Source organism: Myxine glutinosa, chromosome 2, assembly GCF_964187855.1.
Source record: "Myxine glutinosa chromosome 2, kmMyxGlut1.1, whole genome shotgun sequence".
Taxonomy (NCBI): domain Eukaryota; kingdom Metazoa; phylum Chordata; class Myxini; order Myxiniformes; family Myxinidae; genus Myxine; species Myxine glutinosa.
Window position 1 is genome coordinate 163,172,247 of NC_136262.1, and position 27,959 is coordinate 163,200,205.

Here is a 27,959-nt window from a genome sequence, read left to right on the forward strand (position 1 = left end):
TCAGTGATCCGATCACGTGGGTCCTACACACGTTATTGACGCAAAGATCGCTAGAGGTCTTCTCAGAACAATGACTGTACGTTAGACAACATAAACGTCATCCACACTGTCCGTGATGGACCTATAGCTCCATACTTAAATTGAGGTGAAAATATGCCTAAAATTCCCAAAAAATTTCACCTTAAATTATTCAGAATAAAATATTGAAAACGGCATGATTGTTATGTTTTTATGTGACCATAATATCACTTCTCCAGAAAATATAGCAATATCATGGGTATATTACACTGTTTTGACGACAACAAACTTGTAATGTGCGAGGTTGTAAAAAAACGGGGGGGGTGCTTAACTTAATTCTTTGTGTATATGTTGAAAAAGTCAAAACTTTACATGGGGTGTACTTACTTTTTCACGTGACTGTATATATCACATTGGTAGGGGACATGTATTGCAAAGCAATTCTCGCTCTTGGTAACTGTTTTTTTTACCAGTGTCCCTTCTGGCAAAATGAAAAACCATTCCAAACAGGAAACCTACTGTTTTTAAGTACGGCATAAAGGACATAAACAAACAGGCACGAATAACTAATGTAACATGTTTAATAAGGTGGTGCAAAAGATGCTGCAGCAACAGCGTTAAACTTCCGAAAAAAGTTTTGTACACCTCCGCTGACAAAGTCGCCGTAGACATTATGTTTTCGGGCTGTATGTCCTTCCGTGATAGGTTTTCGTTACCGCGATAACTTGAGAACCACTGAAGGGAGCCAAGTCAAACTTGGTACAGGTATGTATAATGATGTAAAGATGAACTTATTGGATTTTGGAGCAGGAGGTCAAAGGTCAGTCTGTAAAACATTTTGTTACAGGGATAATTTGATAGCAGCTGAAGGGAACTAAGTCAACCTTGGTACAAGTACGGTATGTGTAATGATGTAAAGATAAATGGATTACAATATGGTGTCAAGAGGTCAAACGTCAGAGGTCCCATTAGGTAAAAATTATGTTACTGCACTAACTTGTGAACCAGTGATGAGATTTTGACCAAACTTGGTACAAGTATATATTATGATGAAAAGATGAACTGATTATATTTTAGCGTCAGAGGTCATGTGAGGTAAAATATGATAACTTGAGAACAGCTAATCAGATTTAAATAAAACGTGGTTCAAATATAATGATGTAATAATGTAGACGGAGGCATATCGGTCGACGTCGCAACGTGGAAGAGTGCCGTTCTAGTTTTTCTACAACTTCTAAAATCTTTATTTTATTTTTCGATTGAATTATATATTTGAACACTATAGAACACAAATGTCCTTTTTGATGTTCTCAAAACATCTTCCGTTTAGCAGTACTTGGACAAAATATTACGGAATTTTACCTCATGGCAATCAATCAAATTTGCTGCTCGAAGACCCCCCGATCATGTCCCTTTTTTCAATACTGCATGGGTAAAGTGTTCTATTAACTCTCCATTCAACTTTTGCTTTTTAATTCGGAATGGAGATTTTCTTTTTTGCTGCACGTGCTTTTTCTCCCTTCAACCTGCAATCCCTCAGTTATAGAGTATTTCAATTGTCACATCAATTGTGAGGAATGTATCAGGATGTGAAAATCGCCAAATTCAGCTTGCAAGTTTTACTTGTGATCACATCAATGGCACACAAGTCTTGTTCTACCAAGGATACCATGGACTTTTTCTTTTTAATAATCAACGCCGACAAAGCAGCCAATTTAACAACAAGAACCCAAAGTTAACATTCCCTCCGCTTCTCGGTTTGAAGAATGACATTCTTAGAGGCTGGACTTTAATCAGAATTGCAGTTTTAACGAGTATGGCACTCGGTAGAGTGCATACCTCCACCAGGCTGAATTTGTTTTGTATCCCACCGATAGGCCTGATCTGGATTCGGACCTGAACCAAAATCTAATCGGCTTGTGTCTTGTCACCTAACCAACTGGTCCACCAAGTTCAGTCAAAACTCGACCATAACTATTTTAAATATCATGTTATACATCGCTTTTCACCCGATCTCTCAATGGTGATGAATGACTTTAAAATTAAATAATTATCGTATCCGAATCCATATTCAGATCTTCACCAAAATCGAATCGATTAGTTGTGAAACACCCAACCTCTCCATCAAGTTTCGGCCAAATCCGTCCACATCGTTTTGAGATATCCTGCTATGTATCGGTTTTGGTCCTATCTCCCAATGGTGAAGAATTACTTTAAAAATTCTCCTAGCCGGATCCGAATCCTGATCTTCACCAAAATCGAATTAGTTCGTCCTTGTCACATATTTTTTTCACAAACAAACAGACAAATGAAAAATCACTCATAGAGCGACACTTGGCAAAACAGAACAAAGTAGAATTGCACTCACAGAGCATCCTTTTGACCTCAAAATAATTAGTGGTAGAATTCAGTGACCTAATATGCAAATAGTCTTCAAATTTTAAGTTAATCAGATGGAAATTGACAATTTTCGAAATTTGGCCTATGTTGATTTTCTAATATGGCCACTCATCTATACTTGCCTACAGGTGACAATTTTTAACCGATCTTCACGAAATTTCACCATATAGTAGAGTTTGTGGTCCCACAAAATCCTATATATTTTGAGGTCAAAAGGTCAACATCGGCAAAAGATAAACCACTTTTTTCATACTTCTAAAATCCTCAATTTTCATCCGATTGACTTGGAATTTGAATGGGATTTTCATATCAGCGAATTGAATTCAACCACCAACTATTTTTGAGATAAACATAGGTCAAAAGGTCAACATAGGCCAAAGGTCAACCACTTTTTTCATATTCCTAAAATCCTCTTTTCATCTGATTGACTTGAAATTTGAATAGGAATTTCAAATCATCTTACTGAAACAACAACCACCAACTATTTTTTAGGTCAACATAGGTCACAAGGTCAACATAGGCCAAAGATCAACCACATTTTTCAAATTCCTAAAATGCTCAATTTTCATCCGATTGACTTGAAATTTTAATAGGATTTTCATATCTGCAACTTAATTCAACTACTAACTATTTTTGAGATCAACATCGGCAAAAAGGTCAAGATAAGCCAAAAGTCAACCACTTTTTTCAATTTTTTTAAATCAGCAATTTTCATCCGATTGACTTCAAATTTGAATAATATTAACATGTCAGTTAACTGAATTCAACCACCAACTATTTTGGAGATCAACATAGGCCAAAAGGTCAACGTAGGGCAAAAGGGTGCAAACATCGGCAAAAAGGTCAAGATAAGCCAAAAGTCAACCACTTCTTTCAATTTTTTTAAATCAGCAATTTTCATCCGATTGACTTCAAATTTGAATAATATTAACATGTCAGTTAACTGAATTCAACCACCAACTATTTTGGAGATCAACATAGGCCAAAAGGTCAACATAGGGCAAAAGGTAAACAAGCTTTTCAAATTTCTAAAATACTCAATATTCATCCGATTGACTTGGAATTTGATGGGATTTTCATATCAGCGAACTGAATTGAACCACCAACTATTTTTGAGATCAACATAGACCAAAGGTCAATCACTTTTTTTCATATTTCTAAAATCCTCAATTTTCATCCGATTGACTTGAAATATGAATAGGATTTGCATATCATCTTACTGAAACCAACCATCAACTATTTATGAGGTCAACTTAGGCCAACATGTCAACATAGGCCAAATTTCTAAAATTGTCAATTTTCATCCGATTAACTCAATATTTTAAGACGATTTCCATATCAGGTCACTCATCCTGATATGCAAAATTATGAGATTTGCATATCAGTTCAACGACCAATTATTTTTGTGGTCAAAAGGATGCTCTACAGAGTGCCATTCCACTTTGTTCTGTTTTGCCAAGTGTCGCTATATGAGTGATTTTTCATTAATATTTCAATCATAAGATCCTACAATGAAATTTATCTTCTGGAAGAATTTAGAAAATAAACTATCACTGATTAAAGTTATAAGGCCCACTTTAGCAGGATTATAACTCCTGTAATTTCCCCCCCCCCCCCTCCATAACAGGCAATTTATCCATTAAATCAACAGTTTCCTGAATCGTGAATATGACTTGAGAATGCAGTTGTCTGTTTGGGAGCACAGTTATGCGACTTGGGTGCTCAGGTTCGTTTTTCTGCACACAGGTACCAGGGCGAATAGCCAGTATGTATGCAGGACTGAACATCACAGATCTCCGACTCCTCCTCATCCTCCGTGATCCCATAGACCGCCTGCTGTCCGATTACACGCAGCTGATGCACAATCGCGGTGAGCGTGGAAAGGCGCGTCCCAGCCTTGACGAAGTGCTACTGACGCGTGATGGCAAGCATATCAACACCGACTACAAAGCCATTCAGCGGAGCCTCTACGCTGGTATGTATGGATGGCACCATCACCACCAGGCCTCATGTTGGTCTACAGCCTCTCTTAGGCTTAGTCAGCCTTGTATTGCATTAAATTTTCACTTCTACAAAACAGGAGCTCAAATCTTGTTTTGACAAACCTATTAGTTTTAACATGTTTATGGTGACCGCATTTATATTCAAATGTGCAGTTTGTATTTTTCACAAGTTTTAAAACATTATTGATAACCAGTGGGGATGGATCCAAGATTTGACGTATGTGTGCGTGATAGCCTGACAGCAGCACATCTGCTTGTCATTCCCCAAAGCATTTAAAATATCATTATAACTTATTAAATATTTTACCATGTGCAGTATTTTACCATACATTGTATCGAAACAGTTGAGCTCAGAACTTGATCCGTTTCATTGCAGAACACAATCACATTATGTATGTGATTTTTTTTTTTTTTTGAAAAGAGGCTTGATGAATTACTGTTTATTTTGGAAAAAGGATATTCTGTTTGATGAAGAGGGCCGCATGTTTGGAGGATCGGGGAGGGGAGGTTGGTGGCTTGAAGAGTTGTCTGAAAATTAGTCTCCACTCTACCCCCTCATCCCTCCCCCACCTGGATCTGCACCTGACAGGTCAAATCTTGCACATTTGCCACCCTGGTGTGTCGTAGTACTCAATGGCAGAGAATTGTGACTATCACATGTCTCATTTAAATATCAAGTTTTGTCTGCCGTTCCTCACCTATGTGTGGGGTTCTCCCTGCTCATTGGTGTTTTCGATGATAACTGAGTCTTTTCTAGTCCTGCCCTTTTCTGTCATAGTAATTTACCCTCGAAAGACGTAAGCATTGTTTTCTACTGAGCCTCTCAGTCTCACATGCAGGTGATGATATCACAGCACTACGTACTATGTGATGCTGTGTGTTATTATGTACACGATAGAGGGATATTGGCCTGCATCAGGAACAGCAGAAATAGTGCAACAGTTTTCTTCCAAACAGCCTTTTTTTGAAAAGGCTGCATGAATCTTGCATGAATAAATGTCATTTTCACTAACCTGTAGTTATGATGGCAGGGTGCCTTAGATGTATGCACACTCACCTCTTCGTGGTCTAGCCTGGGTTTGAATCCTGACCCAGCTATAAACTGTCATCCCGTTGTTTCACAGGCAAGGTGAATCATGAATGTGTGTAGCGTCCCAAGGATGGCCATTAAACAGGTGTCCCGTCTGCTAGCATAGGTTGGTGAATGTTAAAGTTCCCCCTGTGTCCTTTGCGAACCGGCGATGAGCAATCGCCGGAACCCTGAACAAATTACAAATTCCTGCCATAACTACTTCTGGGAAGGCAATGGCAAACCACTCAGTATAACCATTGCAAATAAGTATGGTACCTCAGAATCAGATAGTTATGGTGCGAGCGAAGGACCTACACACCTACACACCTACACACACACACACACACACACACACACACACACACACACACACACACACACACACACACACACACACACACACACTACCTGTTCTTAGCTGGCCCATTACATGGTCATCTATGCAGTGGAACATGATGAAAGGGGCAAGGGAGTGGAAATGTGCTTTCCAACGTGTTTTGAAATTGTTTTTGCTAGCAGAGCCCTCATCTGGCCATCTGTGCTAATTCAAATATAATACAGTTTGGGTCATTGAAGAGATTTCAAAACTACAAATTATTTTTTTCATTGTTCTCATTAGTCTTGGCTGCATTGATTTTGAGCCTTTGTGCACTTTAGGTTGGTGACTTTTGCCTTTGAAAATTCTAACATCTTCATTGTAAACCATTTGTTGATTGGGTTCGTTGTGCTTTTGCCGAAATTTCATTTAAATGCTGTTCCAGGCAATTGTGATGAGATTTTTCACGTGTTTAATGGTTCCTCGCACTACCTCAATATACAAGCCTTGACGCATGACGGTCGCTTTTGAAATCTATAATTTGTTATTGAAATAAACTCAGTTGTTTGTTATGTCTGTCTGGTAGTACCATGTCCAGGGAGAATACGAGGGCAGTTGTAAGATTGAGAGGTTGACAGCGTAATATGGCAATGTCACTGCATTTTGTGTTTTTTTTTCAGGACACATGGAAAACTGGCTGAGGCACTTTTCCCGTGATCACTTACTCATCGTGGATGGTGATCGCCTTATCCGTGAGCCCCTGCCCGAGCTGAAACGCGTCGAGCAATTTCTGGGCTTGCCCTCCTTTCTCGGGTCTGACCACCTCTACTTCAATGCCACGCGTGGTTTTTACTGCCTGCGAGACGTTCGCCGCAACCGATGCCTCAATGACTCGAAGGGTCGGCCACACCCAAACGTGAACGCCACGCTTCTGGCGCAGCTTCAGGAATTCTTCAGAAAACCCAACCACAAGCTTTACACTCTCGTCGGACAAACCTTCGACTGGGCCTAGACGCGTCACCGTGGCTTGGCGCAATGGCTTTGTGAGATCTCATCATGCATCATCGGTAGTTGTATTTTTGCATTCAAATTTCCCAACTTTAAACAAATTCGGACAAATAAGACAATTACTATTGTACCCACCCTCACCCCTAAGGTTGTACTTTTTGACCACTTTCCCGTCATTCAGAAGTTGTGTACAAGCCGCTTTCCTTACTCTATTTGATGTTGGAAGACTGAGAAATCCCAAAGCCGCAAGCAGCATAACAATGCTCTTCTCCGAAAGAAGGGCTGCAAAAATAGCCACTGGCTCAGCAAGAACTCTACATTGATGGACATTTTCTCCAAGAACCTGACAGCAGCGAAGCGATTTTCCAGAAAAGTCTGCCAAGGCCTGGTCTTTTCATGCAAGAGTAATTTTCCAATCAATGAAAATATTTTAAGAAAAAAATAACAACTAGCCATTTGCAGAAGCTGTTCGTCCTTGTCAGGACATTTCCGTGACCTTTCCGGGCCTTTTTCAGTCGGAACACGTCGAGATGTCACACAGAGTTTGACATCGTAAAGAAGATCATGCTCCATCTGAGTACCGCATCGCTGGGATTTTGCGCTTTTGAAAAGTGTGTTGTTTGAATGATTTTGTGATTATGAGGCAGAAGGTGGAGGAATAGGTAGGGAAGAGAGACTGAAGTAAGATGTGTATAATTGAGTCGGAAGGTCGGTGTATATCTTTGTCAGGTGGATGGACGACGTGGTGAGATTGTAACAGTGCCGATACCTTTTGTTGGTATAACCAACAGTTCTGAAACATAGCCATGGATTTATTCTTAATCTATTCCAGTGGGACGGGTTTTCCGTGTGTTAACTCTGTCGTATGGTCAACTCGTGTTCTCATGAGAAATGCGTTGTAAAAGTGCATAATTAGATTAAAACTACAAGGCGTAATTGGATCCCTCTGTACCAAGGTTTAGTGCCCTTTCCTCAGGGAATGTTGCTCAGCCATTCCAAGCTTGAGGAAATGCCAATCAGACGATCCATATTTGATGCACCGAATACGGCAACATAATTTTGTCTATGGGCCGAGCGAAAATTCAAGCCTGCGATTTAAAATCCTGGCGATTTCATTTTCTTTATTTTATTTTGTCACGAGCTTATTATCGTGTAAAAACTAAATGTGTGTAACCTTTGTGTTGTCATGTAGTATTTTGAATGATTTGTCGGCGTTTTGACTGCCTGCGATAGCTAGTTTCATTGATGTTCTCCGAGTAATTACGATTTGCTAATAATTCCGACTGACCAGCGACTCGTGAAACATTAGTAGAGACGTGTTGTGACTAGAGACGGGGAATTGAACTCGCCCGTTTGAATACGCAGACCCTAAACAACGGATTTTCGAATATCCATTCCATAGTAATTTTAAACAATTATTTTGTACCGCCGATTATTTTGCTAAATCCTCTTTCGCACTTGTGATACATTACCATGCTTTAAAGGGACGATGTGATTATTTTATTTCATGGTATTTTTCGTCTTGAGCACGGATCAAATGAATCGTATTGGCCTTTTTAATTGATGCTTGCATACCATATGTGGACCTTCCCTATTTGCGCTGTATCAGTAAACCACCCCAATTCCCCTTCCTAAAGCCCCACTCCCTTCCTTTCCCCTCCCTACCCCAATGTGTGAGCACGGCTTAATTTGGGCCAGATATTTCTCCTAGACTTATTGTGTACTTCAGTATTGGAATGTGTAGGACCAATACAGAATTAAAAGACAAATGTCTCAATCTTGACTTGCCTTCGATGGTGTAACTAGAACTGCACTCAGTAGAGCACATATCTCCACCAGGCTGGGCAATTTACGTTTGCTATCCCACTGATTGGCTGCATCTGGATCTGGATCCGGACCTGAACCAAGCTCTAATCTGCTTGTTCTCACCTGCCAAAATCATCCACCAAGTTTTGTAATAACCCATCCATAATTGAAATGTCATGCTCTAAATCGTTTTTGGCCCTATCTCTCAATGGTGAAGAATCACTTAGAAAATTTAAAAAAATAATGGTATCCAGGTCTTCACCGAAATTCAATCAATTCGTTGCTGTAACAAACCTAAGCTCCATAACTCTGGTGGTGGAGGTAATTAAGGGTGGATTTCGTATTGTGGTTTCTAAAATGGAAGAAATATTGACAACTCGGCCAACTTGATATTTTTGATTGCAAGCTTGCCCTTGTCAAATTGTTCCCTTCCAGATTATTATTTCAACTTGTAAAAATCGAGGTTCATCTTGCAAACTGCACCTTTTTATTTTTCTATATGCAGCACGTGGCTGCAGGAAACATCATTTTCTGAAGACACAGCTGGACCGCTGATGCAGTGCCCCCTGTAGGTTATAGCAGGAAGTTGTAATTTGTTCAGGGTGTTAATGATCGCTCGCTTATTCCTTGCGAAGGACACCATAGGATCTTTAACATCCATCAACGAATGCCAGCAGACAGGACGCCCAGCTTAACATCCATCCGAGGGACAGCATACGCCCTTCGAGCACCAATGCTGAATTTCCTTAAAAACAAGTGTTAAGTCCAAGATAATCCATATGTACTTGATGAACTAGTGAAATATTTATTTTGTGCATCCTATAATTGAAATGAAATTCACTTTGTTGCTCAAAATGGTCCTTTCAATATTAACAGAATGAGTACAAAAAATGGAACCAAATTTTTTTTTTTGTTGTTTGTATACAAGATCGGGGCTCGTGAAAGAGCTAATATTAATCACAAAAAAGTCAAATCGACACATAAAGCACATAATAAGGGGAGCGGTAGACAAGATGGGGAGAGATGGGGAAGCACACAAACACAACATTTGAGAGCATGGACATCGAGAGAACTGTGGGAGGGAGAGGGCTTGGGGGGAGGTGGGAGAGGTATAAAACATATGGACACTGCAAGGACTTCCAGGAAAGAAGTTGGAATTTTTTTTAAAAAGTGGATCTGGGGTGAATTAGCGGGGGTAGAAAAGATCAAGGTTTTGGATGGGGGAAGATAAGAGATGGTGGTGAACAGCTGTTTTAAAGACCTGGAGGGAGGAGTGGGATTGAAGAGAGTGAGGGAGTTTGTTCCAGAGGCGGGAGAAAAGGGGAATGAAAGAGTGAAGGTGAGCAGAGAGCCTAGATTTTGGCAGTTTAACCATAAGAGGGTTGCTGGCAGATCTTGTGCGACCTGCAGGAATATTTGGGGGACAGAGCACAGATAGAGCAACGGGAGCGAGGCCAGATAGGAGTCGGTAGAAGACAGAAAGACCACCAACCTGTCTGCGGTGAGTGAGTGAAAGGCCCTCGGAGTTAGCTTCATCGCAGGAGATTCCAATGATTCTGAAGCAAGTCACAGACTTTAGTTTTATAAACTTCAACTTTTGTTAACCCAGTTTTAACCTTTGTGAACAAGTGAACCTGCTAACCATTACACGGTGCTCAGTCATGAACCGGTGAGATCCACCACATGTATTGGACATGCATATTGTCTATTTGACTAAATACAATAGATAGATGATCAACAAACTCTTTGACAAAAATAATTTAAAATTCACAAGTTTACTCTAGTTTTTGATCATTCTATCAGGTCACTCTTACCAGATCAATAATCATATTTGTTTACCGATTCATCCTGATCTTGTTGACAGCTAAATCGTTAATTTCTCCATGTTTAGTTATTAGTCTGGTTGGTGTTTGTATGCGTGACGTCAAACACTACTTTACTGGAGTAAGATTGTTCCTAAATTCCACTCTATGAATCCTGTTGGTAAAGCAGCTTTCACGAGAGAATTACAAAAGATGTGATTTCAATTTTTCCTCCGAATAATTTGCTTATCATCTCACCCGTACCCCTTCCCTACACCCCGTTGTAAATGTTTCCATTTTTTGCCTTCCAACTCTTTATATGTGATTTCAATACAGTATTTGAAGAAAATTGGAAAAAGAAAATTAATTATGGCTTATTGCAGATTATATGGAGATAAGATTCAAACTTTTGGTTTGGTTTTCAAGTAAAATGTCATCCATATGAACTCTCCATGAAGGCCTGGTCCTTGATGTTTGCCACAATCGAGAAGAATAACCCGAAATGAGGTGTAATTTTCGGTGAAATCAGGCTGCCTGAGTTGTTGAACAATTTTACATTTTGTCATCAGCATCTGTGCTCTGAAGGCCTGGAAGATATTTACCCTTCTTTTGGCACTATGAATAACCAAATGTTTGTCCCAGGTTTACTATACTTTTTACAGGCACCTGGACGTGACCGTGAGCTTGAGGAGAGGGAAGGTGAGTGGTTGAGGTTTCATCCACACTTTAAATTATTTTCATAATCGACAGGAAAAACATGTTGCATTTATAAGGAATACTGCATATGTGTGAAGGTTATTTTGACCCTCTTTTGCTTGTTTATTAGCTTTTTTAGATTTGGTTAACTACTTGACATCTGCATCCTAATTGATCTCTTCACACAGTACCGATGATCACGGTGTGTACCCCGATTCAGAATAGGCACACTGTATCTCTGTGCATCGTAAGAGCGTGACCAAGGGTTGGCGTCAGGAAGGGCATCCGGCCATAAAAATATTGCCTCAAACAGGGAACCATGATTGTCATGGGGCCCGCAAGGCTAACCCCCGATCTAGCGGGGAAACATGGCCTTAAAACGATCATTCATTCATTTTTTTCACACAGTACCACGATATTCCTTATCTCAAGTAACATGTAAATTTTTAACAGTGTACTGTTGTACAGCATATCCATTTCAATGCAGTATATTGTGGTGAAACCAGAAGATGCTGAGATTATTTAAAGAAAAACCACAACACCTGTCACACAAAGTATCCTCCAAGAACCTCCGCTTCCGACTTCCGCTTCCGGTCTTGCCGGCGAGGTTTCGTTTATTCGCAGCTGTCCATGCTCTCCATTGAAATCGAAGTCAAGTAATTGTTCCCATTTGTATTTTCGTTAAAACTGTATTTATTACATGGTGTGTGTACCTACAGTGTGTCCCTCGGGAGATTCTCGGTGTAAATCTTTCATACCTGTATAGAAAATCGTGTTAATTCGTGTCGTGTATTTTGAGGCCTTGTAGGCTACCGTGTCCTACCTTGAGGCTTTGTTTTTCTCTCAGCAGTCCGTCGTTTGTGCTCCAATAACTTTCGTTCTCTGTTTTTCCCAGTATTTTCACCCCATAGCCTACTTCCTTGTTTAAAATCTTAACTCAAAAAAACAAAAAACATTTCCTTCTCTGTTCTCATTCGTTGTTCTTATTCGTTTATTCGTTGTTCTTATTCGTTCGTTCGTTCTTCGACCACGTGTTTCTCCCCCATTTCCCCAGATAGTTTTCACTGTTAAACTTTAAAATGTTTAAACTTTCCCCTGAAGTACTGTATTCTGTCATATATTATAACACCTTTTTCTTCTTCTACTTTAAAAGGTTGCTTTCGACTTTCTCACCAAATCTATTCATCCCCCAAAAAAATTCCATCTCTTACAGTTCCTCTTTTCTACATTCCCTAAACTCTCCTGCACTCCACCCCCCATCCAGCGTCCTTAAACGTATTTTTAACTCGAAGGTCACAAGAAACTCATTTTGCAATAATTGTTCGTTTCCCATTAATCGTACACTTTCTAAAATCCAATCTCACCCCTCCCCTCCAAATCTTCCCCATCACCCGTCCCCTCCAAAACTTCCCCATCACCCCTCCCCTCCAAATCTTCCCCATCACCCATCCCTTTCAAATCTCCCCCCTTGCCCCTCCACTCCAAATCCTCCCCATCACCCATCCCTTTCAAATCTCCCCCCTTGCCCCTTCCCTCCTAAACTCCCCCCACACCCCTCCCCTCCAAGACTCCCCTCACCCCTCCCCTCCTCGACTCCCCCCTCACCCCTCCCCTCCAAATCTCCCCCATATCCCATCCCTTTCAAATCCCTCCCCTTGTCCCTTCCCTCCGAAACTCCCCCCTCGCCCCTCCCCTTCAAATCTCCCCACCCTCATTTCTTCTCCATTTCCCCCCTCTCACCCTTCCTCCTCAAAGCGTCCTCCCTGCTTCTTCCCCCTTCCAACTCTCACCTCCATCTCCCCCAACCTCCTGCTTCGCTCTTCTCCCTCCTCAAATAACACCTCATTGTGCCTCACCCAATCACCATCAAACCTTTTGTCTGCCCCGTCCTTCCCTTTCTCCGAGCTATTCTGAAATCTCTGACACACCTTCAACAGCTCTCCCTACCTCTTCCTCCTCTTCCACATCTTACCCTATCCCTCCTCCCCCCTGGTCTGTATCCGATGCTCCCCCTTCCTCTTCATTAACGGTATGGACCTCAAACATCTGGGGCCTCCGTTCAAACTTAACTGATCTCTCCATACAGGTTGTTTCTGACAAACCAGACATGATCTGCTTAACAGAAACTTTCCTCCTTCATGATGTCTCTGATTCCTTAGTATCTCTCCCGGGTTACTCCCTCCCCGGTATGATAGACCTGAGCCTCGTCCTGGAGGTGGGGTTGCTATCTTTATCAAAAACTCTCTTTCTCACTCGCCCTGCACTGCCCTCTCTCCACCTCATCCCCATGAATACCTCTGGCTACGGCTTCCCCTTCGCTCCCACCTCTTGTTCATATGTGTGTTGGTACCGTCCACCAAACAGTGATGACTCCATCTACGTCTCGCTGTCTGATAATGTGGACCAACTTCTATCTACTCATCCCAACTCTCTCTCTTCCTCATATGTGGTGATTTCAATTGTCACCATGCCAGTTGGCTGGGTGTGGGTACCTCTCTCACCAGCCATGGCACCTCAGCAAAGGACTTCTGCGACTCACTGGGACTGACACAATCTGTCAATTTCCCGACCCGGATCTCAGTCAACGGAGCATCTTCTCTTCTGGACTTGGTTATGACTAACTTCCCTTAAAATGTCTGCTGCTCTTCTTCTGCTCCAATTGGCTCATCTGATGCTTGTTAAAGTGGACATCTCTCTGACCATTCTCAGCGAGCCTCCTCAGCGTCGACGAGTCTGGCATTTCACTCAGGCCAACTGGCACGGTCTTCAAGCAGCCATCAATCATCTGGCCTGGTCTCCCAGCTCTACCACCTCCGACATCAACTCATCTTGGGAATTCTTCCTAAGTAAATTGCTCTCTCTCATGCACAGATTTATCCCATCTCGTCTTCAGTTGTCATACCCTTCCTCCCGTCCATGGTACACGGATTCTTGTGGTGAGGCTGTTGCCCAGAAACAACTTGCCTTCGTCTCCTGGAAAGCAAATCCAACGGAAGGAAATCTCATTTCCTTTCACAAAGCCCGAAACAAGTGTGTGTCCACCCTCAGGAGAGCCAGGAAACAATATCTCGCCGTTCTCAAGACCGAACTCTCTTATCTGTCTCCCTCTTCCAAATCCTGGTGGGGTCTGGTCAAATCTGTTTCTGGTGTTTGTTCCCCCTCCATCCCCTCCCTTACCTCAAACGGCTACACAGCTGACTCCGCACGTGAAAAAGCTGAATGCCTCAACTCTGTGTTTGCCACTAAATCTTGTGTCCCAAACCCATCCCTCTCTGTACCCGTCGTACCCAGCTGCTGCTGGACTCTGTGTCCTTTCCTCCTGACAAGGTGGAAAAGTTTCTGTCAACCCTCGACTCTGATTCTGCAACTGGACCTGACGGCATCAGCCGACGGGTCCTAAAATCCTGCTCTTCCGCTCTTTCACTCCCTCTCTCTGTTCTCTTCACCCTCTCTTTTGCTCAAGGTCAACTGCCATCTGCTTGGAAATCAGCCAACATCCCTGCTTTACACAAGAAAATGTGCAAAAACAAATCCTAGCAACTACAGACCAATCAGCCTTCTCCCAATTATCAGCAAAGTCATCGAATCCATCATTGCTTCGGATATGAAATCTTTCCTCTTCTCCAATGGCTTGATCTCTGATCATCAATTTGGTTTCAGACCAGGTCAATCGACTCTGGACATGCTGCTTCTGCTGTCTCAACAATGGATGGAGGTCCTCAATGCCAAACAGGAAATTAGAGCTGTCTCCCTCGACATATCACGTGCCTTTGATACGGTCTGACACCCCACTCTGCTCACCAAATTCTCATCCTTTGGTATCCATGGAAATCTCCACGCATGGCTGGCGGACTTCCTCTCTAGTCGTAGTCAACGTGTGGCCCTGAATGGGTTTCTCTCATCTCCTCTTCCTGTTCAGGCTGGAGTTCCCCAAGGCAATGTTCTGGGCCCTGTGCTTTTTCTGGTCTTCATCAATGATCTCTCTGACTCTCTTGAAAATCCTCTCTATCTCTTTGCTGATGACTCCACTCTCTGCCGCTCCATTCCTCATCCCTCAGATCGGCAGTCTGCAGCCTCCTCACTCTCTGCAGACCTGGACAAAATCACTGACTGGGCAAACAAGTGAAACATGTCTTTCAATCCTGACAAATCTCACACTCTTACGATGTTTCTCCGAAAAGACCGACTGGACAACCCTCCCATCCACTTTCTGAATAATCCTCTCCAAGAAGTTCTGTCACTCAAGCTTTTGGGTCTCACTATCTGCCATGATCTTTCCTGGGAAAACCACATTTCAAATCTGGCCTCCAAAGCCAGTCGCCGACTGGGCATCCTCCGTCGTGCGAAGTCCTTCCTTGGCACACCTGAGCTCCTCACCACGTACAAGGCTTTCATCCGCAGCTCAATGGAATACTGCTCTCCCCTCTGGGCCGGTGCTCTTGCCTCACTTCTAGCTCGTCTTCACGCTGTTGAAACCAAAGCGTTCAGAATCATTGGAATCTCCAGTGATGAAGCTACCTCCGAGGGCCTTTCACTTACTCACCGCAGGCAGGTTGGTTGTCTTTCTGTCTTCTCCCGACTCCTCTCCGGCCTTGCTCCTCCAGCTCTCTCTGGGCTCTGTCCCCCAAATATTCCTAAAGGTCGCACAAGATCTGCCTGCAACCCTCTTATGGTTAAACTGCCAAAATCAAGACTCTCTGCTCACCTTCACTCTTTCATTCCTCTTTTCTCCCGCCTCTGAAACAAACTCCCCCACTCCCTTCAATCCCACTCCTCCCTCCAGGTCTTTAAAATAGCTGTTCACCACCATCTCTTATGGTGGTGAACAGCTTGATCTTTGAACCCCCATCCAAAACCTTGATCTTTTCTACCCCCGCTAATTTCACCCCAAATCCTCTTTTTTGAAATACCAACTTCTTTCCTGGAAGTCCTTGGTGACCTTGTGTTTATACTTCTCCCACCCACCCCCCCCCCCCCTTCTTCCCACGCCGCCTCCCCCCAAGCCCTCTTACTCCCACACATTCCCGATGTCCCTCACAAATGTTGTGTTTATGTGCTTCCCCTTCTCTCCCCATCTTGTCTACCGCTCCCCTTCTTATATACTTTGTTTGTTTGTTTGTCTGTTTGATTTGTTTGTGTGATAAATGTTAGCTCTTTCATGAGCCTCGATTATGTATACAAAAAAAAAAAAAAAAAGTAGCTGCCTGAGGGCCCATCCTTTCCTCCAAACTGCAGTTACCACGAGAACTTGCAGAGCTATGATAATGCCAGTTGTGATTGACCATCCATTTCCAGAGATGCATTTGTTTGTATCATGGGATGGATGGATGCTCAACCGTTTGCTGTGATGAGGTGCAAGCGACGTGATGAACACCGCCTGTACCCAAGGCAACCCAAACGACTATGCTTGTAACAAACCTTCGCTGTACTTGATTGACAGTCCCTTGCCCCATCCCAGGCTAAACAGTGATAAAAGATGAGGGAAACAGACTCCGATTGGTGATGTCATTAGATGAGCAGTCAGTCGTGTGGCCAAATACGTAAACATCAACCTGGTAACAATATCAACAACCTGACCTCAAAACATTATTTTGCATTAAAGCTGCCAATGCAAGGAGGTTATATTTTAGACTACTACATTTATTTATTTTTTCCCCATCCTTCCACTCATATTATATTTAACGATAGGCTAACCCTAAATAAAAGCCGCAGGGAGTGACTGATCCTGGATGCAACACCAATATTGCAGATGGGAAATCTCAACTGCATGACGATTGAGGCATCTCAAATCATGTTATGGCTCTGTCAACTCCCAGCCTGATTGGTCACGTATACAGGGGCGACGGGAAGAAACAAACCTCCACCCCCGGCCATCTGATCACTGTGCACCCACGCAACTACAGACAGATCTGGTCATTTGCTCAGCGGGCAGAATTTTATCATGTTCTACAACCAACAGGCATAAGGAAGATAGCTCAATTAGCTGTATGAAAGATTTCCCCTCAGGAATTAATTTGGGAACCTGGAAGTGAGAGGGAGATCAAGGAGCAGCTGCGTCGCCATTCTGTCTGTTTTGTGTCAATGAACCCTTCTGAATAGAACGGTCGACCTCTGTTAGCTACATCATATTATGGCGATGATGAGCATGGGAGAAAACTTCCTCGATAGCTTCCGAGGCAAAGAAAGCTTCGAACCTCGGCTCGTTCCGTCACCCTTTCCTACTTTTGAGGTGACGCCACTGATGTTTTAAAAGCGATAAACACAGAAAAGGCACTTCTCTTGATTTGCAGCGATCCCTTTTTAACTTTCCCGAGGATTGTAAGATCTCTCGAAAGCGGTGGTTACGTTCTTCAACAGTTCACCCACACACAGTCATCAGAAATGTTTTTTCTTATCCTCGCAATGCTCGAGCGCTTGTTGTACAGCATGTTGATATTCCTTCAAAGCATAAGTGACTCCAAGGAGCAGATGCTTGCAGCAGAAGAGGCCTCGTGGATTTTTGAATGTCATTATGTCACGTTGACGACGACTCCATTTGAGAGATCCAATTTTGAAAACATAACCACACCATTTACGTCCTGTAGAGATTATTCAATGGTGGGAATTGGACGCTGTCCGTGCTTGATTGTGGTGTGGGGTGTGCGCACGTCCATACAAATGTGAATATCGCCTTTGTGGGCTGAGGGGAAGCAACCAGCAGCGACACCCATGAGGATACTCCCTGGGCCGTCTCAATTATATCCAAACTAAGTTAATTCGCTTTGGCATTGGCTTCTTGTCGCAGGTGAAATGGCTTCCTACATGCAGGTTGAATAACCGGTTGGCCAATGCGGGTCAGTATGTACTTCAAGACGGAAGGCGATCAATTTTCCTCACACCTTCAAATGCATCTTTGCATTCCGATGTTATCTTTTCGGGAAAGTTCAAGTTGACAATATGTTTGACAATAGTTGACAATTGACAATAAGTTGACAATATTTGACAATAGCAGTGTCAACTTGAATTCTGTTCAAGTTGGATTCTTCAGAACCCCATGTTTGAGGGCAGTTACCTGTCTGACCAAAGATCCTGGCTATCCGCATCAACAACCACGTTCGCTACTGTTTAGCTGTTGTGTTCCAGACAGCTGTCGAACACACCAGCTGTCGAGGGTTTATCAAAGTGCTTTGTGGCAAATGGCACAGGCTAGCAATCAGTACAGCAGACATTCTGTGGAATCTAGGCACGTCTTGAATGAGGCCAGTGCCGCATACCACAACGCACGTGGAATCCTCAGGTGCGCTTTGAAGTGCACCGGCAGCCGTAACATGCCACGGGCAAGTGCATCATCGGTATGTCGAGGTGTTTGCAAACCATAGGAAAAAAAAAAGTAGCAGCTGACTTGGACAAAGGGTGATGTTGGCCATCCTGGTACAGCTGATGTTATTTGTTCAATAAGGTTGACAAGCCCAATCAAGAATCAACAATCATTTTCACAGGAACACCATCTATTTTGACTCCTCCAATATCCATTGATGTTCTGTAATTCATGCAGTTAATGATATCCCTTTACCTGCAATTGACTTCCTGACCGTCATCAAGGTTCATCAAGGTGTATGTGAGGCAGCACGTTAGGTTTGTGGTTCTTGGACAAGAAGACTTGCCCAATATGGTTAACTGGTGATTGTAGTTGCACAATTTGCTTTTTGCTGGGCAGCAGTCATTGTTGTGAACTTGGCCGGTTCCTCCACAAACACAGAAATGCTTAAAATATATATTGGGATTTTCAGTACTAGGGCATGCCCGTACTATATATATATCTAAAATTATATCCCCCCCCTCTATTTACATGAAATGGTTTGGTCCAAAGCGAACGGCTTGCGAGTGGTGACAATCCCCCCCCTCTATTTACATGCAATGGTTTGGTCCAAAGCGAACGGCTTCCGGAGTTTGGTAAAGAAATCGCCATCGCGTGCACAAACGCGCAGGAAAGCGAATGAATCGCAAATTCGTTTTTATTAGTTGTAAAACGTAGTTTAACGCCAACATAGTTTGCAAACGTGAAATAAATGAATACGCTCTCAAATGTGCCATCCGAGGCAGAGTGTGCCCGCCACGTTCGGCACACGCGATCGTTCGCTGCTCTCTGATTGGTTGAATCGTTTTTTGGACATAGCTCGGTAAGTAATTGTCCGATTAATATGAAACCTTGAAAAGGCACATCCTCGGGTCCCCAGCAATATACCTGGCAAGTTAAAAGTATATCGGACCCGTGGTTGTCGAGAAACAGCGGTCACAGACAAACGTACAGACAGACAGAGATTACTGGAATTATAGATAGATTATCACGACATCAGTTCCTGTATATCATTTCTGCACAGGTAGTTAATTTTGAATCACTCCGGAAGGTATTTTGTTTATGGCATAAATTATTCGTACTGGACAACTGCAGGTTATTCAGTTTCTTCTTCCATGGGTGTGGCTCGAGTCTCAGATGCTTCCATAACATAAGCATAGGATGCTGTCTTGGATGTCCTCTGAAGGTGAAATCCCCGATGGCTCAATTATAATGCTCGTAGTCTATACCTTTCACCTCCACAGGTGAAAAGTATAGATAACTTATCGAGTCTCAGACACTTCCATAACCTTAAGTATGCGATGCTATCTCATCGGATGCTGTCAACGTTCAGATCCGGCTCATGAAGATGTCGGAAAAGGTGTGTTGATGCGCACCTGTCTATTGCTTAATCTTTTATTGCCTAATCGACATACCTGAATGTTGGAAGTCGCACATCTTGGCTCATTGCTGCATCTGGATGACATAACTAACTAGAACGCCATTCAGTAGAGCGCATACTCCCGCCGTGGGTCAAGTTGGAATAGTACGATTTCACAAAAGTTTGAGGGAGTAGTTCAGTGACAACACAAGACAAGACAACACAACACAAGACAGACACCACAGATATATATTTAGAATATATAGAAGATAATGTTTAAAAAAAACAAGGCAATTTCACTTACATTTTCGGATTCAGCGTTCAATTCTATATAAGTGAGTGTGTTTTGAGGCATGTGTGACTTCAAATAAAATTATTGTAAGCCAGGAAAACGTTCGTTTCATTCCTTAGGGATACAACATGTAAAACTGGCCCAAACGTCAAAACAAAACTCGCTCATTTTAAGTCGTACAAGCTAATGCGACCACTCATTCTTCTGGGAAGAATCCCGTGCACATGCTTGTCACACTTATAACTCACCTAAGTCTTTATAAGTTCATCAAATACTGACACCGCGATTCAACATTCGCTGAGGTAAATGTTCATATCTCTTCTGAGGTAAAAAAAATAACAACAAAAAAACAGTTTTAAGGCATTATACGTATCAAACGATACATTTTATGAAACGGGGAACCTAATACACACTTTGGTGGTTTTGAAATGACAAAATATGTCTTTATTAGAAAAAAAAAAAAGAACCTTGAAGACGACGCTGCTAACAAAATACACCGCTCTAACGCATAACCACGAGTTTAAACTACATTTGCAACAAATATGAAAACTATTTTCATATCACAATGTTAAATACAGAATATATAGAAGATAATGTTAAAAAAAAATGAGCCCCATCTTCCAATGGTAAACAATCCTTCAAAAAATTCCTGGATCCGGAATAATATCCTGAGCTTCACCAAAAACTAATCAATTCTTCCTTATCCAAAGGGCAATCATCCCACCAACTTTCATCCAAATCCGTTCAGAACTTTTCCAGATATCTCGTTCACAAACACACGAACAAACACACACACACACACACACGGACACGAGCGAATGCGTTACTCCCTGGCGGGAGTAATGAACTTGGAACGTTCTTATACCACCTGATGAAACACATGGTGCTTAAAAGAGACATTTGTGATGCTCAAAATGTGCATCAAGTTTCACAATAGCAGTGTCAAAATAATTAACATCATCATCTAGTCTCCACTTAACAATTATCTCAATATATTCTCCCCACACCGCCTCCACCCCCACCAACACACACATGTTCATCGCCAAATACCACAATGTGGAGTTCCCTGCAGTGACTCTGAGATGTTAGTTTTTAATTGGATTTGAATCTGTCAGATCTTCAACACAAGGGATTCACTTGACTGTACGAAGTGACATATTTGCCACCCTAGTGTAATATAATTTATGATATGTGAATAACGTGGAAGGGGGGGGGGGGGGGGGGTACACACTAGCCCAAACATCCATTCCTCAAACATGTAATCGATTCAAAGCGACGTTAGCTTCTTCGTCCAGTGCATTGCTTACAAGTTCCAGACTGCAAAGCACATGTTCACAGGATCAAGTGTGCATACATAGAGGGGTCGTGGGCAAAACATTTGCGGAGTTCACCCCATTTTACCACCCGAAGGTGCCACTTGCGCTGTGACATCACGTATTTCTGAAACACCTTTAATCTTGCATTCATGTGAAACATTCGCAAGCATATGTGACCATTCTAAGCTTGCATGTAGGGGACATAACATCAGAAGTGATAGCCAGTGTCTAGCACTGGTTAGGGTTAGGGTTAAGGTTGTTATGGTTAGGGTTGTTAGGGTTAGGGTTGTTGTTAGGGTTAGCGTTGTTGTTAGGGTTTGGGTTTATCAAAGTGCTTTGTGGCAAATGGCACAGGCTAGCAATCAGTACAGCAGACATTCTCTGGACTCCAGGCACGTCTTGAATGAGGCCGGTGCTGCATACCACAACGCACGTGGAATCCTCAGGTGCGCTTTGAAGTGCACCGGCAGCCGAAACATGCCAAGGGCAAGTGCATCATCGGACAGTTCTACAGGCTCGAGCGAAAGCTGTGGAAGCCACGGGTCTTGCTGCATAAATAATGGCTTCGGATAAGCTTGTTGGAAAGAGCATCTGGCGAGGTGAATGATTTAGCACTTGGCATGAGCTCGAGTGACAATGACTGATAGCCACCAGCAATCATAATGGGAATGCTGAAGAGAGCTCAGGCATGTGCCGAGGACACTTAACGACTCATTTCAACACTGCCTCACTCTTTAGGAAGCCCTAAGAAAACTAACTTTTGATGTAATTTCACTTGACGTAACAGGCCGTAAAACTGTGGTGCTTCACTTTGGTGTTTCCTTGGAAAGTCTTGGAGTATTGGCTCGCATAACATTTGGAGTATGTGCTGCACATTTAGACGTCACCTCGTGTTCATGCTCAAAATAAAATAATTCCGGTGCTCAGGGTGACGAGTAAACTACAAGTTGAGCTTGAAATTCTTTGACGCAATTATGACGACCCAAACTACAAGTGCTATTGGAACATGCACTTTTGATCATATACTTTACCTCTTCAGACTAAGGTGATGGAAGCCCGACCCTTTTTTTTTTCTTCCAACACAATCAGGGTTCATATAAGACTAAGGTGATAGATGGAGAAAACCCAGACTCGGTGGTATATTGGTTGGAGAGTCCGCTCTGTATCTGGGAGGTATTGGGTTCAAACCTCGGGCGAGTCGTACCAAAGACTTGATGTTCGCATTTAAAACTAGAACGGCGCGCGGTAGAGCGCAAACCTCCGCCAGGCTGAACAGTTGATGCTTTGTATCCCAATGATAGGCCGGATCTGGATTCGGACCTGAACCAAAATCGAATCGGCTTGTTCTTGTCACCTAACAAACTCATCCACCAAGTTTGGTCATAACTCGTCCATCATAACTTTTTAAAATATCATGTTATATATAATTTTCGCCCGATCTCTCAATGTTGAAGAATCACTTAAAATTAAATAATTCTCATATCAGAATCCATAATCAGATCTTCACCAAAATTGAATTAATTAGTGCTTGTCACACACTCAACTTGTCCACCAAGTTCCGTCCAAATCCGTCCATAACGTTTTGAGATATCCTGCTATATGTTGATTTTAGCCCTCTCACTCAATGGTGAAGAATCACTTACAAATTAAATAATTCTCGTATCCGAATCCATATTCAGAACTTCACCAAAATCGAATCAATTCGTCCTTGTCACACACACAATGTCTCCACCAAGTTTTGTCCAAATCCGTCCATACCTTTTTGAGATATCCTGCTATATATCGGTTTTGGCCCGATCTTCTCCCAAAAGTGAAGAATCACTTTAAAATGATACGACCCGGATCCGAATCCGGATCTTCACCAAAATCTAATCATTTCGTCCTTGTCACATACACTACATCTCTGCCAAATTTCGTCCGAATCCGTCCACAACTTTTTGAGATATTTTGTTCACAGACAAAGAGACGGGGGAGAAAACGTAACTTCCATCCATCTTCGGTGGCTGAGATAATTAAATAAAGACTTTAAAGGTTTTAGGAAGAAATTTTTTTTAGGAAGTTCACCGCTGTTGTTTCAATGTCTTTTACACCTCCTTTACATTATGTATTTGCGCCTGTTTGGAATGATTTTCAATTTTGTTTCACTGTCAGTAAAAAAAAAAGAAGATCTCACTCCTCTGTGCTCATGCGCGATTGCAAGTTAGTCAGATCCAAAGTACTGTTCAACTGCAGGATCATTTTCCGATTTGTGTTCAAAATATAAGATTCAATTGAAATCAAGTTGTTCCTCAATCATAAACTGACGTGTGTAGACAGACAGACATGAACCAATTGCTTTGTCCCAGTTTTCACTTTGCGTGTGCAGGTAAAAAGGTACCGTTTTAGAACACTGTTAACACTGAGAAAACGATTGCCACTCCTGAGCATTAACAGGTAAACAAGCACCAGTATATTAGTGTCTTGTAGACTCGACAATTATTACATCACCCAACATTTTACCTGGTGACAAGCACGTTGTTCATCCTTTGTGGTGGTCACGTGAAATTGGAAGGGATTTGACAAGATCTTTGGTGTTTATAGTTTGGAAAACCCAGTGTAGTGTAGACGCAGTGGAGGACAAAGGTGTAAGAAGATGCACTAAGTGTGAAAGCACGAATGCTGTAGGAGGTTAGAACGGTGACATAGACTGTTATGAAAATGTAAAAAAAATTCCAGAAAAAAATGGGACTCAGGCAGCGATCAGATCTTCAAATGTCGTTTCGTGCTCAGCCAAAGAATATTAGAAAATAAATCAAGACAAATGGCCGTAATGACGAGAGCTTCATCTGCAAGCGCGACAGACTTAGCAAAGCAAGGACGGTTGGAAGCCAAAGTCATCGGAAGCAAGTGCTGGCACTGATTTGTGACCATGAGATATACCAGCTGTGATGGTGGGTGTGCAGATCCATGCACTCGCTCTGTGCAATTAGACATTGAATAGGCTGACGTTTTATTCGTTTTTTGTATACAGAATCGAGGCTCATGTAAGAGCGAACACATTGAACATGAAAACATCCACAGACACATAAAGACAGGTTTGGGAGACAAGAGTGGGAGAGAGAGGGAAGCACTCAAGCACAACAACAGTGGAGAATAGGGACGTCGGTAGATCTGTGGAGGGGGGAGGGCTGTGGAAGAGGGAGGTACATGGTTTAAAGCAAATGAACACTTCTAGGAATTTCATGACTAGGAATGTCAGGAAAGAAGTTGGGGATTGTAAGAGGTGGATTTGGAGAGTTTTAACAGGGGTAGAAAAGATCAAGGTTTTGGATGGGGGAAGATAAGAGATGGTGGTGAACAGCTGTTTTAAAGACCTGGAGGGAGGAGTGGGATTGAAGAGAGTGAGGGAGTTTGTTCCAGAGGTGGGAAAAAAGAGGAATGAAAGTGAGCAGAGAGTCTTGATTTTGGCAGTTTAACCATAAGAGGGTCTGCAGGCAGATCTTGTGCGACCTGTAGGAATATTTGGGGGACAGAGCACAGAGAGAGCTGGGGGGGCAAGGCCGGAGAGGAGTCGGTAGAAGACAGAAAGACCACCAACCTGCCTGCGGTGAGTGAGAGAGAGAAAAGCCCTCAGAATCAGCTTCCAATGATTCTGAATGCTTTGGTTTCAACCGCGTGAAGCCGAGCTAGGTGTGAGGCACGGTGACTGCATATCAAGGGACAACTTTGATATGCCAGATCCACCATAAAGAATGGAAGAAGACACCATTTTGTCCAATTCAATATTGTTGGATGTTTCAGCTGCAGCAAGATACTCAGCACACCACGTCTGTGTATTTCTAGAAGCAATCATTTGGTACTTGTGTCGTCCCTTGACCTTTTATGCACAAGTGAATTAAGGAGCAAGCACAGCTTGGTGGTGGATTGAGACTCAAGGCCTTATTGCATTAACCTCACTTGTGTGGGTTTGATTCTCGTGGCTGCTCAGTGGATATTGCCCATGAGAGTGTCAACCTGTCCCAAGATTGCTTCTTATCTCCGGAAACATTCATGACTTGTCTGTCACGAGTATGCGCCTACACCTCCCTAACTAAGGACAATTCCATCTGTTAAATTTTGCATAAAGCTGCTCGATGCAGTTATTAAATTCTAATTTTAAATTCCGACAGAAAAAAGAACACCTTTTTTTTTCAGAAGAAAATAACAAAAATGAAAAAGAAAAAAAAACGACATGTTTAAATACAGTTAAAAATAGCCTCAATAATGAGGTGTTTTAATCAGTTAATTCATTTCCTGACAAAGAAAATCTTCGGATGTTAAACTTAGTTGGCCATCTAGTATGTGTTTAGATTAGCTGTCTCCTTAATTACCACAATTAGCATAGACAGCGACTGTGTGTTTCGATTGCACCTCATCATTCTTTAATCCTTCTGTGTTATTTCACTATTTAATGTCATATTTTCCCTTAATTACACTCTTTGAAGCATTCATTACTCAGGTGCGGAGTTGTGGTTGAGCTGGCTGTTCCACTTGACACTTCTGTGTGAGATGTCAAGTGGTCAGTGGTGCGTTGTGGCCAATTGGATTCCGACTCCGAATTTTGGCTGGAAATCCGACAAAGACAAACTTTGATGCGTACGAAGCTACCTGCGTGACATCACCCGGTCAGTCGTGCACCGATTGGTCGGTTCACATCTGTCTGGCTCAATGAGATTTGAGCTCCCGGAGCTTGGACGAACGACAGTTGCTCAGGAGAGAGAAAAGTGAGCAAAATGGTGCCACAGTGAGAGAGAAATGTTCATTGGCTCTGTGCTGCAGTAGTTCCGTTTTGGGACGTGGGAAACGCCATCATGAGGTTCATGCTGGTTCCTGCAGTGGGTATGCCATCACAAACGGGAATTCAAGTCCCGTTCTCGCAGTGGCACATCGGGACCGCAGTGAGCTGCAACTTCCTGTGGAAAGTTCTGTGGTTCCGTTTATCATCGTTCTTGATTTTTCACTCTCGCCATCTTTCTATCCTGCCCGAGTGTCTCTGTGATTTAAGGCATATTTTTAAGTACGCCAGTCCATTTCTGTGTCGAGACAAACGCATGTCTCCACCATCGTGTTCCCTTACTTCCTGTTATTGATTTTTATCTCCGCCACCAAAGGTGGATGGAGGTTATGTTTTCACTCCTGTCTGTCTGACTGTTTTTTTTTTGTTTTTTTTGTTTCCATAATCGAGGCTCGTGAAAGAGCTGTGATAAAGAGATTTATCACACAAACAAATCAAAGAGCCAAACAAACAAAGTATATAAAAAGGGGAGCGGTAGACAAGATGGGGAGAGAAGGGGAAGCACGAACACAACATTTGAGAGCAGGGACATCGGGAATGTGTGGGAGGGGGAGGGATTGGGGGGGGCGGCGTGGGAAGGGGGGGGGGGTGGTGGGAGGAGAATAAACACAAGGACACCAAGGACTTCCAGGAAAGAAGTTGGTATTTTAAAAAAGTGGATTTGGGGTGAAATTAGCGGGGGTAGAAAATATCAAGGTTTTGGATGGGGGAAGATAAGAGATGGCGGTGAACAGCTGTTTTAAAGACCTGGAGGGAGGAGGGGGATTGAAGAGAGTGAGGGAGTTTGTTCCAGAGGTGGGAGAAAAGAGGAATGAAGGCGTGAAGGTGAGCAGAGAGTCTTGATTTTGGAAGTTTAACCATAAGAGGGTTGCAGGCAGATCTTGTGCGACCTGTAGGAATATTTGGGGGACAGAGCCCAGAGAGAGCTGGAGGAGCAAGGCCGGAGAGGAGTCGGTAGAAGACAGAAAGACCACCAACCTGCCTGCGGTGAATAAGTGAAAGGCCCTCGGAGGTAGCGTCATCACAGGAGATTCCAATGATTCTGAACGCTTTGGTTTCAACAACGTGAAGACGAGCTAGGTGTGAGGCAGGAGCACCCACCCAGAGGGGAGAGCAGTATTCCACTGAGCTGCGGATGAAAGCCTTGTATGTGGTGAGGAGCTCAGGTGTGCCAAGGAAGGACTTCGCACGACGGAGGATGCCCAGTCGGTGACTGGCTTTGGAGGCCAAATTTGAAATGTGGTTTTCCTAGGAAAGATCATGGCAGATAGTGAGACCCAAAAGATTGAGTGACAGAACTTCTTGGAGAGGATTATTCAGAAAGTGGATGGGAGGGTTGTCCAGTCGGTCTTTTCGGAGAGACATCGTAAGAATGTGAGATTTGTCAGGATTGAAAGACATGTTCCACTTGTTTGCCCAGTCTGTGATTTTGTCCAAGTCTGCAGAGAGTGAGGAGGCTGCAGACTGCCGATCTGAGGGATGAGGAATGGAGCTGCAGAGAGTGGGGTCACCAGCAAAGAGATAGAGAGGATTTTCAAGAGAGTCGGAGAGATCATTGATGAAGAACAGAAAAAGCACAGGGCCCAGAACACTGCCTTGGGGGACTCCAGCCTGAACAGGAAAAGGAGATGAGAGAAACCCATTCAGAGTCACACGTTGACCACTGTCTGTCTGTGAACAAGATATCTCAAAAAGTTATGGACGGATTTGGACGAAATTTG

At 42.9% G+C, this 27,959-nt stretch overlaps 2 protein-coding genes across 14 annotated transcripts in view; both read left to right on the top strand.

Moving 5' to 3' along the window:
* The window catches only part of LOC137421113 (heparan sulfate glucosamine 3-O-sulfotransferase 1), a 461,391-nt gene extending 452,797 nt beyond the window's left edge, over positions 1 to 8,594 (top strand). For all 13 annotated transcript variants that reach the window (XM_078771896.1, XM_068106844.2, XM_068106846.2 and 10 more), the window contains 2 exons: positions 4,165 to 4,393; positions 6,490 to 8,594. In XM_078771896.1, coding sequence (XP_078628022.1) covers positions 4,165 to 4,393; positions 6,490 to 6,821 — 561 coding nt within the window. In that variant the 3' untranslated portion in view covers positions 6,822 to 8,594. The remainder of the gene's footprint in view (positions 1 to 4,164; positions 4,394 to 6,489) is intronic.
* Positions 1 to 27,959, top strand: part of LOC144890982 (protein FAM200C-like) — a 1,200,974-nt gene that overhangs the window by 66,055 nt on the left and 1,106,960 nt on the right. The window lies entirely within an intron of this gene.